We start from the raw sequence: 13209 nt of genomic DNA, 5'->3' as shown, positions 1-13209 counted from the left end.
TTCTGTAGGTGCAACCCTTGGTTCGTGAGGTGTATCAAGCCGAATATGGACAAAGCAGCCATGAAGTTCGATATGCCCACTGTACTAGAGCAACTGAGGTACTCTGGCATGCTGGAAACTATCCGGATCCGAAAGCTTGGGTATCCGGTCCGGATACGCTTCCAAGAGTTTGCGGACAGATACCGTTACCTGCTGCCTAGGAGGAATCTACCGCCAAGAGGTACTCCTTCAAGGTACGTGCTGTGTTGGTAGTGGCATGGTGTTCTTTGCTTATATTTATAACTTATTTTAGAACATGCTACACAAGTAAGAAGAAATATTTTTGAAATTTGTGACTGCATTACTTTAATTCTTCTATTCCCAAGTCTGATCTTAGTTAATCGTAGTCCAAATTCAAATTCAAAGTTTGTTGCACATTGATTTGTAAGGCTTTACAAATTATTATGAATTGGTATCTTGTAAAAAGCTATTAAACATGCTAAAATTAAATCCTAAACTAAACTAATGGTATTTATTCTGTCCATTTTCAAAAATTAGGTTTATATTAAACCATTCAGAACCTTATCTATACTGTAAAATATATTATTCAACAATATATTTTTAACTCAGTTATAAAAGTTTATTTCATGTAGTAATTTTAGAGTAATTGATTTCCTATTGCAAAGTGTAATTGAATTGAGCAAAGAGTTTTTTCATAAGACTAGTAAATATTTGTTTGAATTTTTTTTGTTTTGAAAATTTTCACTATACTTCTTGTTTGTGTAAGTCATCAAGGAAATGGATGAAATTATTAAACTACATTAGATTTCAACAATATTACATTTTTTAACTTGTGTTAAACAAAAGAAACATATTTATGTGTTAAAATTACAAAGAAATTTCTCAAACATTGATTTTTTTCATACGGTTTTTCAAAACAATTTTGAAATGAGGTGTCCAACTTAGTAAAGAATGTGCTAACTTAAACTTAGATGTTTACTTTGAAATCTATGAATTGATAATTTTTATGAATTAAGTTCATAAATTCTTACTGAGTCAGTTAACAGTTTCAGTTATTGTAACAGATAAAGTAACAAAAAGTCTAATGTTTTCATTTCCGAGTGCAGGAGTTGGTGAGTTAAGAGGATTAGTGTTATGGGTACTGTCACCAACTCAATAATTCTTTTTCATTTGTATTAAAATGTATTGTCCCTTTTTCTGTTTGTTGCCGGCAATGTAAATTACAATGAAATGTTATACTATACTTCATCCACAGATAGTGTTTTCATTTTACCTTAACAAAATTTCTTATTGAGGAAAATGTCCTGTTACAGAGAATTGTGCAACCTGATCCTACAGGACCATTCTGGAGAGTTCCAGCTGGGCACAACCAAAGTGTTCCTGCGTGAGAGTCTGGAGCGCGTTTTAGAACACGAGCGTGCAACAATACTGCGTAAAGCTGCTGTTATACTCCAGCGCAATGTCAGAGGCTTCTTGGCTCGCAAACACTATGTGACTGCACGCCGCAGTGCCATTAAACTGCAGGCAGCCATGAGGTACGATTTGCTTCTAAGATTTTATGTTTTATATCTCAATTGGACATAAAACTGGCTTTTAACCCTGGATCTGGCTGTTAAAATTTCTGTAATGTCGGCACTGTTCTGCTAGTTGTCCACATCATCATGAAATTCTATGTAGGATGTTTATTATTGAAGTAAAGTACATTCTTATTATATATTCCCTGTATAAATGGGATGTTTTACAGGTTAATTTGATGTATTGTTTATTAAATAATAATGTGTAATAAGTTCACACCAAAATTATAAAGTTGCAATACAAAACGTTGGTTTTCCGTTTCTGCTCACCTACTCACTGACAGATTGAAAAATAACAGGATTTTTGTCTTCTACTTTTATCGTGTGAAATTTCATTGAGAAAAAAGATTGGCTAGATCACTGCATCCAGAATTTTTTCCTGAAGAAGAGTATCAGTTTTAAACATCTGTTTATTACTCTTTGGTACAAAAAAAGACATCCATTCCAAACATGTACTAGTATTTTGTTATTTGATTATAGAGTTGTGACTGTATCAGTAAACTTTTCATCGTGAAATTGCTATAAAGTGGTATATAATAGTGAAAGTTCTGTTATGGAAGTTTTTTTATTGAGTTTGATTTTTGTATATTTCAGGAAGATGTCAATAATTAGAAATCTTATCCTTGTTAAGATTTTCAAGATTCTTACTATTTTGTGCCAGTCTTAGACGATTTGCTTTTTTAATGTAGTTTCCTTTTAAATGTACATATTATCATAAAGTAATGAAACTAGTTACTAAGTTGATGTCCTCCAACCACTATAAACCTCTATATCCATTTATCTATAGATTATGCAAATAACTTGCTATCTCTTGGTCAGTCTATATGGTATCAGTTGTCCTATTATGTTTTGCTGTTCTTTTTATTACATACTAAAGTGTTAAAACACACAATTCACATAAAGGCAATAAAAATGATTGAATCCACCTAATTTGATCTGTGCTTTCATGTTAGGTAACTTGCAATTTCAACTAATGTTTTATTTAGGGGGTGGAAGGAGAGAAAGAAGTTCCTCAAGGTGAAGAGGGGTGTGGTGAAGGCACAAGCTCACTTCCGAGGCAAGAGGCAGAGGAAACGCTACACCCAACTCAAGGCAAGTGTTTAATAGTAGTAATAAACCTTACTCCCAAGAAGTTATTACATTGAACTTAGACCCTGAGTATAGGTTAGAGTAACACACGCTGTTGAATATGCCATACTGTTTCAAGAATATGTCAGACCTTCATACTATATTCCATATTAGTAAGAAAAGTAAATTAGAACCATTGGTTCCATTTATTTTTGCATTCTCACAATGGCATTTTTTTCAGAAAACTCTTTAGCTTTATATGTTTTCATTGTATCATGGAAATAAGTTTGAATCAAAAGATTTACATAGTGTCACAGTCTTATAATTCTTTCCCTTTTTAACATATTTTTTATATTTAGTATAATTGTTCTAATAAAAATAGATGCATGAATAGTCACATAACCTCATGGAAATGTTCTCCTTTTCTGTATTCTGTGTAGTATGTTGGATTTTTTGGATATAACATCATAGTTTATGAATTGTTGAAAAGCCATTACATTGATGAATCCTTTGCATGTGCCGGGTTCAATTTGTTAAAGTTATAATTTATTGCAACACCCTCTGCAATAATCTCACTAATTGAGCTTGTGTCGCTTTGAAGGAGGAATTAAAGAAGAGAGCAGAGCTTGCTAGAGAGAGAGCAAAGATCAAAGCACAGAAGGAGGAGCAAGAGCGAGCTTCAAGAGCCGTGGCCGGTGTAAACCACCTGGACATTCCTGCTGAGCTTGCTTTCATATTTAACAAACTTGATGGTGAGACTTTACATTCCTTAAAGTTTGCTAATAATCGATAATTTCTTTCATTTTTTAATTTTCAAATAACTGTTTAACTTTTGAATGCCCAATATTAATTTAGGTTCTATTATAATAGTGTAATATTATTGAGACTGGTTTGTTTCTAATATTTTTAAAGATGTATTGGAAAGTTTTTAACATTGTATTAATCGCTGTTTCTTCAATTGATTTACTTTAAAATTTTTGAATAGGCTCTACTTTGTGGTTTCTTTTATTCTAATATAATTTTAATAAAATGTTCACAATTGTCCATAAGTAAGAAAGAGAACAATACCAATTCTACTTGGACTTTAAATTGATATTATCTTTTACAAGTTGTTTCTAAAGAAGTAAGCTTGTCAATCACTCAATGGATTTACTTGAGTAAACTCAGGTTTCTTAAAATGTGTTCTAGAACCGGCCAATAAGGTCTTAACTTGAGTATGGATCAGACTGAATTAAGTCATTGTAGTTGTGCAGTTTCTCATGAGAGGGATAGGTCACAGGCACTTTCTACTTTTTTACAGATTTAGGAGATGACTCTGGTATGGTCTTTTTCCATAGACAGTATTGTGGGCATCACCAGCCGAGTGTGACCATATTCGTCTTTTAATATTTGATTATTTATATATCGTGTTTCTTAATTTATTATGTATATGATAGAGGATTGAAAACTTAATAAATATAATTTAAAATATGCTATTGACATTTTTTCATACCTAGATTGTAAAAGCACATGAATACACTTGAGTCAATTTCTGTCTAGTTTCAAACATATGTCTTATGCCTATCAAAATGTCGTTAGGATATTTTTGAGATATGTCTAATTTTTTGTCATAACCTAATGTTCTGATTTAACCTTTGGTGCATGTGTTGGTGGTATGTATGGCTTACAAAATGATAGCCACAGCAGAGTGTGTATTTAAATGGTAGACTACTGGGAAGTATAGTATTCTAGACTACTATACATAAAATATATCTAAGTTTGACCACTACATATTCACCATACAGAACTAGGATTCATACACTACTAGAATAACTGAACGGGTTAAAATAAAAAAAAACTCCATTAGATGTCTCAATATGCCAGTAAAACCTTTCTTGGTGGTGGCCTTTAACAAAATTATTATGCTCCCTCACACGGCAACAAATTGCAAATGTGTTGTGCACACTCTGGCTGTTCTATAGCTCGTACTCATTAAAGGGTAAAAAAGAGTGAGATTTTGTTGTTGAGTAATTAATACTACCTACATAGGATCTAATAGGAAACATGTAAGCTGACCTTTAAAACGAGATAGATATCTTGTAAAAGTTTACAACCAAAAATAAGATAGTAATATGGTACAAGATTTAGCACATTGTTAAGAGATAAAAATCAAGAAGGTCGTGCTATTGTTTTATGGTCTTGAGTGGTTAATTTAATATCCTTGTCCATATCACAGATTGGCAGCCACCCCACAACGAGAGACAGCTGGTGAAGGTTGTGGGCCCTGTACTGGACAGGTCGGAGAGAAATTCCTTGCCAGCTGACATAGACCAGCATGCATTCTCCAAGTTCACCAACATATACTTCAAGGTAACTTTTGGGGAAAAAATTAATTTCTTAATTCAATTACAGTCAACTCCCGATTATCCGCGGGCGGGTTATCCGCTTTGCGCATTATCCGCGATCCGCGAACGATAGCCTATGTACTGTACTTACTGTATGCATATTAGTGATAAATGAATTAATAACTAAGTAATAAGTAATATGGTGGAATATTAACTACATAATGTACTGTATAGACAGTTATTTGAAACTAAGTAAGGTTGTGTTGGCGACGCGTGATGTGTAGCAGTGAGAGTGGCGGTGTGACTCGTCTGGCAGGCGGGCAGGCACCCAGCTCAGTCTGCTCCCCTCCACTTATTTGCCTCCCGTCTCACTTCCCAAGCATTTCCACCACTGCCACCTCCACTCCCTTGTGTCACTGCGCACTGTTGTCGCGCATCAGCCATTACTGTCACTCATCTGCCATGACTCATCAGTCTGTCACTGCCTATTGTCTACACTACACTGTTTACTTTACATTTGTTGCGTTATTCTAAACATCTGTATTTTTGTTGATTAGTTAGTGTATTGACTGTTCAACCTTTTCTTAGTGACTGGCCTTCCGTGTGTCAACTGTTCTGCTGTTTCTTTTTGAAGTGTCTTTCGTGTGTTATTGACTATTCTGCCATTTCTTATTGACTGTCTTTTCTTGTGTGTTATTGACTGTTTATCTAGGTGTGCCCAGTGGTTAATTTCAGTGGGAACGCAAGGGAACGGCGTTCCCTTACCTCCCAAGAGTGCCGGAACGCAAGGGAACGCTTTTAAAACTACGAGTACAAGTTTTAGTTAAAAAAAATTGTAGGTAGGATCAATATTATGCTATGCTTTGTTTGCGAGTGACTCGTAAGCAGATAGTAAGCGCCCGTACAAGCAGTTGTGAGCTGTGCTGTGATGAGTCTTGCACGGAATCAGGCAGGAGGAAGGTGACGGGCGAGTCATCCTAGTTCGCGCATGCGCGGCTGCGCCTCTCAATAACAAAGCAATACCCACCCCACCCCCTTCCTTTCCCCCTCCATTCCTTCACCGCGCCACCGCCCCAGTGATCACAAGTGTGTTGACTAGTTGACTTGACCTTGGTGTGTTTCGCGTTTAAGTTACAAGTTGCATCGCATCCCATCACGCTTAAGTTCGTTTTTGAGGTGCAGGTCGTTGATTGTGTTCGTGTGTATGCTTATTAGTGCTGGTGCAGCTAAATAGTTTCCTAATTGACTATGACTACCAGAAAAATTGTTGATTTCTTTAAACCTAACCCTAAGAAACAAAAAGGTTATGCGAATAATGAGAACTGCAGTTCGGAAGCATTGACTACAACTTCAATTGTTGATCAAGATAAAAAAGAAGACGCAATCGGGATCAATGAGGATAATTGCGATTACCATTCCCCTTCGACTTCCTCGTCGGTCAAAATAGTATCCAGGTTGGTGGGTTTGGGATCTGATGCAGACGAAGCTAAGGTTAGTAATGAAAATAATGATTTTGTTAATAGGGGTGAACAGCCAGTTTGTTGGTCTGAAGAACAAATTGTTGAATTTAAAGCTAAAAATCCATGGTTAATTGTGAACAGAGAACTAGGTTGCAACGTTTGCCGTAGTGTGAGTACTCTAGGTGCAGAGAAAACGAAGGGCCTAAAGATTAGCGAAGAGTGGGTTTTAGGAACTGTTACCGCTTATAGAAACAATAAAAAAGACCAGCAATCCTCTCTTAGGAAAAAGATATTTTTACACCGTGGGTCTCGAGCTCATTCTTTAGCTGAAAAAATACTCATTGAAACTAAGAAAGATACAATGAAAAAAGCTGTTGCTTCTATGCATAAAGAGCAGCAGATTGTAACTGAGCGCATTTTCCGCACGGCTTATAAGCAAGCTAAACTAAATAGGCCATTTTTTGAGTTTGAAACTGAAATTGATCTTCAAATAATGAATGGCTTAGATATGGGGCGAATCCTACATTCAAATGTTGCTTGCTCCAATATAATTCATCATATTTCTGATGAAATGAAATCAGACTTGATAAATGGCCTAATCAAGTCAGACTCCCTGCTTTTGGATGAAGCCACTTCAGTTTCAAACAAAAATGCTTTGGTGGTTTATATCAGAACTGTTCTAAAGGGAATGCAAAACCCTATGACAGTGTTCTTAACACTTTTTGAGCTAAATAGCACAACATCAGCTGGTATATTACAAGAACTTTTAAATCAGTTACAAGCATTAGGTCTAAGCTTTGAATTCATGAAAGACCATATGATTGCTCTAACTTGTGATGGTGCTTCAGTGCTACTAGGCAAGAAATCTGGCCTTGCTATACAGCTTACTGAAACGTTCCCCAACTTGTTCATTTGGCATTGTTTGAACCATCGTTTAGAGCTTGCCGTGCACGATTCCATAGAAGAAGTAGCTGGAATCAATCATTTTAAGATATTCATGGATAAAATTAGAAACATGTTTAGTTGTTCACTGAAAAACAGCAGGGAGTTGGCAGAAGTTGCTAAAGGACTAGAGGAGCAAATGTTGAAAATCGGCCGTGTTTTAGATACTCGTTGGGTAGCCTCCAGCTTAATGGCGGTGAAAGCAGTTTGGACAGATTTTAAAGCTTTGTACAATCATTTCATTGAAGCATCTGAAGACAAACAAAGGGACTCGAAGCAACGTTCAACTTACAAAGGGCTTTGTAGTACATTATCTTCTACAACTTTTGTACACAACCTGGCATTGATGTTCGATGCTCTAGAAGAGTTATCGGATTTGTCCTTACAGCTTCAAAAATCAAGCCTCAACCTTATCCAAGCCCACTGTGATGTAACACTGTTAATCAAAGTGTTTGAAAACCGAGTTGAAAACATGGGTAGACGTTCAGTGGAAGCTAAAATTGCTATTGACGATTTGATGTTTCAAGATGTTAAACTTTGTGTAAGATCCAAGATACCCAGTATTCCAGAAAAACAGTTCTATCGGAGCCTCGCTAACAACTTGACTTCAAGGTTGCTATCATCATCTTCAAATGCGGCTGAACACTACACCAAAATCATGAATGACATCAAAGTGATCCACCCCATGTATTGGCCAAAAGACTTATCCATCACCTACGGAGAATGTGAGATCCAGCGAATCTGCGATAGATTTAAGATTAGCAGCTCTCAGGATATAATTAGAGACTTCAGACACTTCAAGCAGGGACTGAAGCCTATGTTAAGTGGAGAGAAACCTACTATTCTAGAGCAACCGCCGTCGTTTAAGAAACTGATTTCCATCATAAATAGTATTGCAGTGTCTAGTGCTGAATGTGAACGTGGGTTTTTCTGCAATGAATCTAATTATGTCTCCTCTTAGATCTTCACTCTACATTAGCACTGTTTGCGATTTATTGCGGATCAGGCTCCTAGGACCTCCTGTGGCTAGATACAATCCCAAGCGACACGTCAAAACCTGGCTGGCGAAGGGACACCATTCTGCACTTGACACCAAGTCAAAACAACGAGGGCAGAAAACTTACCATGAAGACAGCATTGCATTGTGGGAACTTTTTTCCTAAATCTGTTTTTTAAATATCTTTTAGAATTTCAGAACATTAAGTTTTCATTAAAATAACTAGCCTATGCCTAACTTATAGTTGTGTTCTGAACTCAAGTTTCTGAGTTCCTTTTTGTACTTACAGTTAGTTTTGTGTATTGTTGTTTTGTTTCTTTTGTAGTTTTCACTTTAAAATATTAACAAACCACTAAAACTAAGTTTACCAACAGTCTTGGCATTGCCTTACAATATTATACTACAAATCCGTACATATTTGTTATAATAACTAATAAGCAAATAAAATAATCAACCTTAACTTTTTAAAACTACACTAAATTTAAAAAAATGAAACCGTGTTACTCCACTCTGTGTGTCATTTATTTTGTGTGTAATTAAACGCTTCCTTTTCCTTTCCAAGAAGTTGGTTTATTTTGAATGTATTAATATTGTTTTGTACCCATAAGGTATGCAATGTTTTTGTAAAATATGCAAACTTGTAAAAAAGCTGTTATATTAACAAACATCAATTTACATATTAATATGTATTATTATTACTACTGTAATGTGTATAAATAAAACTGTGAATAAGGCTCAATTTGTTTTTATTTTACCATTCATTAAAAAATTAATATTGGCGAGCTTCATTGATTCAAACAAAATGGTCAATGAAATCAAACCAAATATTTCTGGGAAATTTAAAGTAGGCAACAAGGTGTTAATGGAGTAGAGTAGAGTAGAGAGTAAACTCAATAATTTAAATTCATGTTTTTATTTTCTTACATCCTAATCAAGCACCTTAAAGAAAATAAACAGCATTAAAATATCACTTGGTATTTTATAAAAATGAATGTATTATTATGTCTGGGTGGCCTAAAAACAAAGGTTTACAGTTATAATTTTCAAAAGTTTTCCTGGGTGAGGGCCCCCCTCCTTCCTGGGGTGTATTCCATACCCACCGGTCTGAGCTTCCCGCTTTAAGAGTTCCCACACCTAAAATTTTAGAAATTAAGCACTGGGTGTGCCTTTACTTTGTTTTATCAGTATACTGTAGGCCTATATTAATTCGCTATGTCAGAAAAACGAAAGAGAGTTGTTTTAACAATCAACCAAAAACTTAAAATAATAAAAAAACTACAAAACGGTGTTTTGAAAAAACACCTGTGTGCAGAATATGGCATTGGAGAAACGACAGTACGTGACATCTTTAAACAAAAAGATAAGTTATTGTCGTTTGCTGCTAGTGCTGAAACGTCGTCTGCAATGAAAAAGAGAAAGGCAATGAAGCTTTCTACCTATGAACACCTAGACGCTGCACTACTTGAGTGGATTGCTCAGTTAAGGAGTGAAGGTACGCCAATCTCAGGTCCGATCCTAGCAGCAAAAGCTGAACATTTTCACAAACTGCTTGGCCTCGAAGGTATGTTTAATGCTTCTTCTGGTTGGTTAACTAGGTTTAAGCAACGCCATGGCATCAGGGAAATTTCACTGCAAGGTGACAAACTCAGCAGTGACACTGAAGCTGCTGAACTATTTAAAGCAGAGTTTGAGGAGTATGTTGCTGCTGAAAATCTGACTCCAGATCAGATTTATAATGCAGACGAATCTGGTTTGTTCTGGAAATGTTTGTCGACACGTACACTTGCTTTTGAAAGAGAACGTCAGTTTCAGGGCAAAAATCTAGTAAGGAAAGATACACAATTCTTTGTTGTGGCAATGCTTCAGGGAAGCATAAATTAGATTTAGTTGTTATTGGTAAGTCCAAAAAACCACGGTCCTTTAAAGGTTCTAGAGCTGTAAACCTCCCTGTTCAGTACTTTTCTCAAAAAAAAGGATGGATGGACCAAAGAATCTTCAAAGAATGGTTTGAAAAACACTTTGTCCCACAAGTTGAAAACCATCTTATGTCCAAAAACTTGCCCCTGAAAGCAGTTTTTATTAGTAGATAACGCCCCTTCACATCTCGCTGAAAATGTGATGAAATCTGTTGATGGGAACATTGTTTTAAAGTTTTTACCGCCAAATGTAACTCCTTTGATCCAACCAATGGATCAAGGAGTTATTGCACTTTTGTTGTATTCCATCAAAATATAAGAGGACTTCAATCGTCTATAGAATCTCTCGAAATAACACTTGAAGAAATTAAACCTGACGTAGTTGTACTTTCAGAACATAAAATGGTTCAATCAAATTTGGAAAGATTAAAAATATCAAATTATAGAATAAATTCAAGTTTTGCCCGTGAGAGATCTCGAGGTGGTGGTGTCATAATTTTGTCAAAAATACATATCAAATTTAAACCCATTGTCATTCATGAAATAAATCAACTTCTCTCTGAAACAATTTTCGAATGCTGTATGGTAGAATACAAAGGAATTCTTCCAATAAAAAATTCCAAATTATTAATTGTAGGTTTTTATAGAAACCCAATAGCAAATAATGAATCAGAATCAATTGAAAAACTCAATAAAATGTTTGAAATTTTATTAAGAAAAAACTATAACATTGCTGTTTTAGGAGACATAAATATTGATGTGATGGAAAACAGCAGAAATGCTAGGGATCTCGATAATATGTTAACGGCTAATGGGATGAGGTATTTGGTGGATTTTCCCACTAGAATCACAGATAGATCAGAAAGTACGATAGACAATGTGTTTTACGAATATTGAAAAGAAATATGTTTCTGTTTCAGGGTTGAATACCCAACTCTCAGATCATGATGGTCAGCTATTATTTATAAGTTCAGGTAGTAATATCTCTAAACCACCAATAGTAAAACTAGAATACTTAAGATTGTTTTCTGAAATAAATACTCATAGCTTCATACAATCATTAGAATGTGAATCGTGGATAGGGATGTATATGTCGGAACCTGACTGTAAATATGATATTTTTCTATGATTTATTAATGTTTTACTTTAACACTCATTTTCCTAGGAAGTTGTGTAGAAAACAAGGGAAAAATAAACCATGGATAACTTATGATCTGAAATTAGAAAAACAAAAAATAATAGAATTTAGCCAGTTAATCAGAAATTCAAAAAATAAATGTATGTCTTCAGAATTAAGGAAGATAAATAAGTCTTATAGAAAAAAGGTTTATGAACATAAAAAGAATCATTTTAATGAAAGGCTTAAAGTCTCTACTAATGTAAGTAAGACTATTTGGGAAATTATTAACAATGAAGTCAGTAATAAAGAAACCAAAAATTAACAATATTAAGATAAAAGTAAATGGTGAAACCATTGACAATCCTTTGAAAGTTTGCGAAAATTTTAATAACTATTTCAGCAACATTGTAGAAAACAGAATTCTCCCAAAATTAAATTTTGATACATCTGACAAGCCCTGTTTTACTGAAAATAGCCATGTTATTAGTACAGAAAAATGTTTTCGATGTAAGCCGATTGATGAGGAGGAAGTAGAAAAAATAATTAACAATCTAAAAAACAAAAAAAGCAGTGGTTTCGATGAAATATCGATGAGTCTAATTAAGAAGGCAAAAAAAACCATTAATTAAACCAATTACTCATCTTATCAATTCATCTTTTATTTTAGGTAAATTTCCATCAAAATTAAAAATGTCTAAAGTTATACCTTTTTACAAAAAAGGAGACAGAAGGAATGTTGAAAATTACAGGCCAGTATCACTCTTACCTTCCATTTCCAAAATATTTGAGAGAGCTATGTGTAATCAACTTGTAGATTATTTGGAAACAAATAATTTAATTCATAATTGTCAACATGGTTTCCGTAAAGGGAGATCAGTGACGACAGCAGCCACTTCCTTTATTGAATCAGTAATAGATGCTTTGGATTGTAATAAAAAAACTGTTGGACTTTTGATAGATCTTAGCAAAGCTTTTGATTCTATTTCTCACTCCAATTTACTAGAAAAATTATACAAAATAGGTATTAAAGGCAAATCTTATGACTGGATTAAATCCTACCTTGAAAACCGTAAACAGTTTGTTGAATTAACCTATCTTGATGGTAAAAATATCGTAAATCATTACAAATCTAATGCAAAACTCATAAAACATGGCGTCCCTCAGGGATCAATTTTAGGACCAATACTATTTGTTTGCTATTTAACAGATTTTCCAGAACTCTGTTGTTCAAGTGGCATTTGCTTATATGCAGATGACACAAGTATTAATATAAATGAACCTTCCTGGAATGATATAGAAATTAAATTGCATAAAATATTAACAGACCTTTCACAGTACTTTACCAAAAATAACTTATTGCTTAGTCTTGAAAAGACTAATCTCATCTCCTTTCAAAAAAGAAACATTAAAAATAAATCTGATCCAAAAATCTGTACAGGTGATTTTGAAATTAATCAAGTAAATGAAACAAACTTTCTAGGTTTGAAACTGGACCATAGCCTCAGCTGGGACGCACATGTCCAGAAGGTTATGTCAAAAATATCATCTGGTGTTTATGCATTGAGCAAATTAAGACACCTATGTGATCATAATACACTGAAAATCATATATTTTTCTTACATTCATTCAATTATCAGTTTTGGAATCTCCTTATATGGTGCAACTAGCCAAAAAAATCTTGATTCTATTCTAAAAATGCAAAAAAAGTCTATTAGAATTATTCAGAACCTGAAACCAAAAACCTCAGTTAAAGAACACTTTTCAAAATTAAACATTCTTACAGTTTATGGCCTTTATGTTTACGAAGT

The 13209-nt window shown here is 34.4% G+C and overlaps 1 protein-coding gene across 1 annotated transcript in view; it reads left to right on the top strand.

The window, feature by feature from the left end:
• LOC124355741 (unconventional myosin-XV-like) overlaps positions 1-13209 on the top strand; it is a 94100-nt gene that overhangs the window by 40858 nt on the left and 40033 nt on the right. Inside the window, 5 exon segments of the mRNA XM_046806898.1 lie at positions 9-233; positions 1314-1535; positions 2561-2666; positions 3244-3394; positions 4858-4991. Of these exon segments, the coding sequence (XP_046662854.1) occupies positions 9-233; positions 1314-1535; positions 2561-2666; positions 3244-3394; positions 4858-4991 (838 nt within the window).

This window comes from Homalodisca vitripennis, chromosome 2 (assembly GCF_021130785.1).
Source record: "Homalodisca vitripennis isolate AUS2020 chromosome 2, UT_GWSS_2.1, whole genome shotgun sequence".
Lineage (NCBI taxonomy): Eukaryota > Metazoa > Arthropoda > Insecta > Hemiptera > Cicadellidae > Homalodisca > Homalodisca vitripennis.
This window is presented reverse-complemented; position numbering and strand designations above follow the sequence as displayed.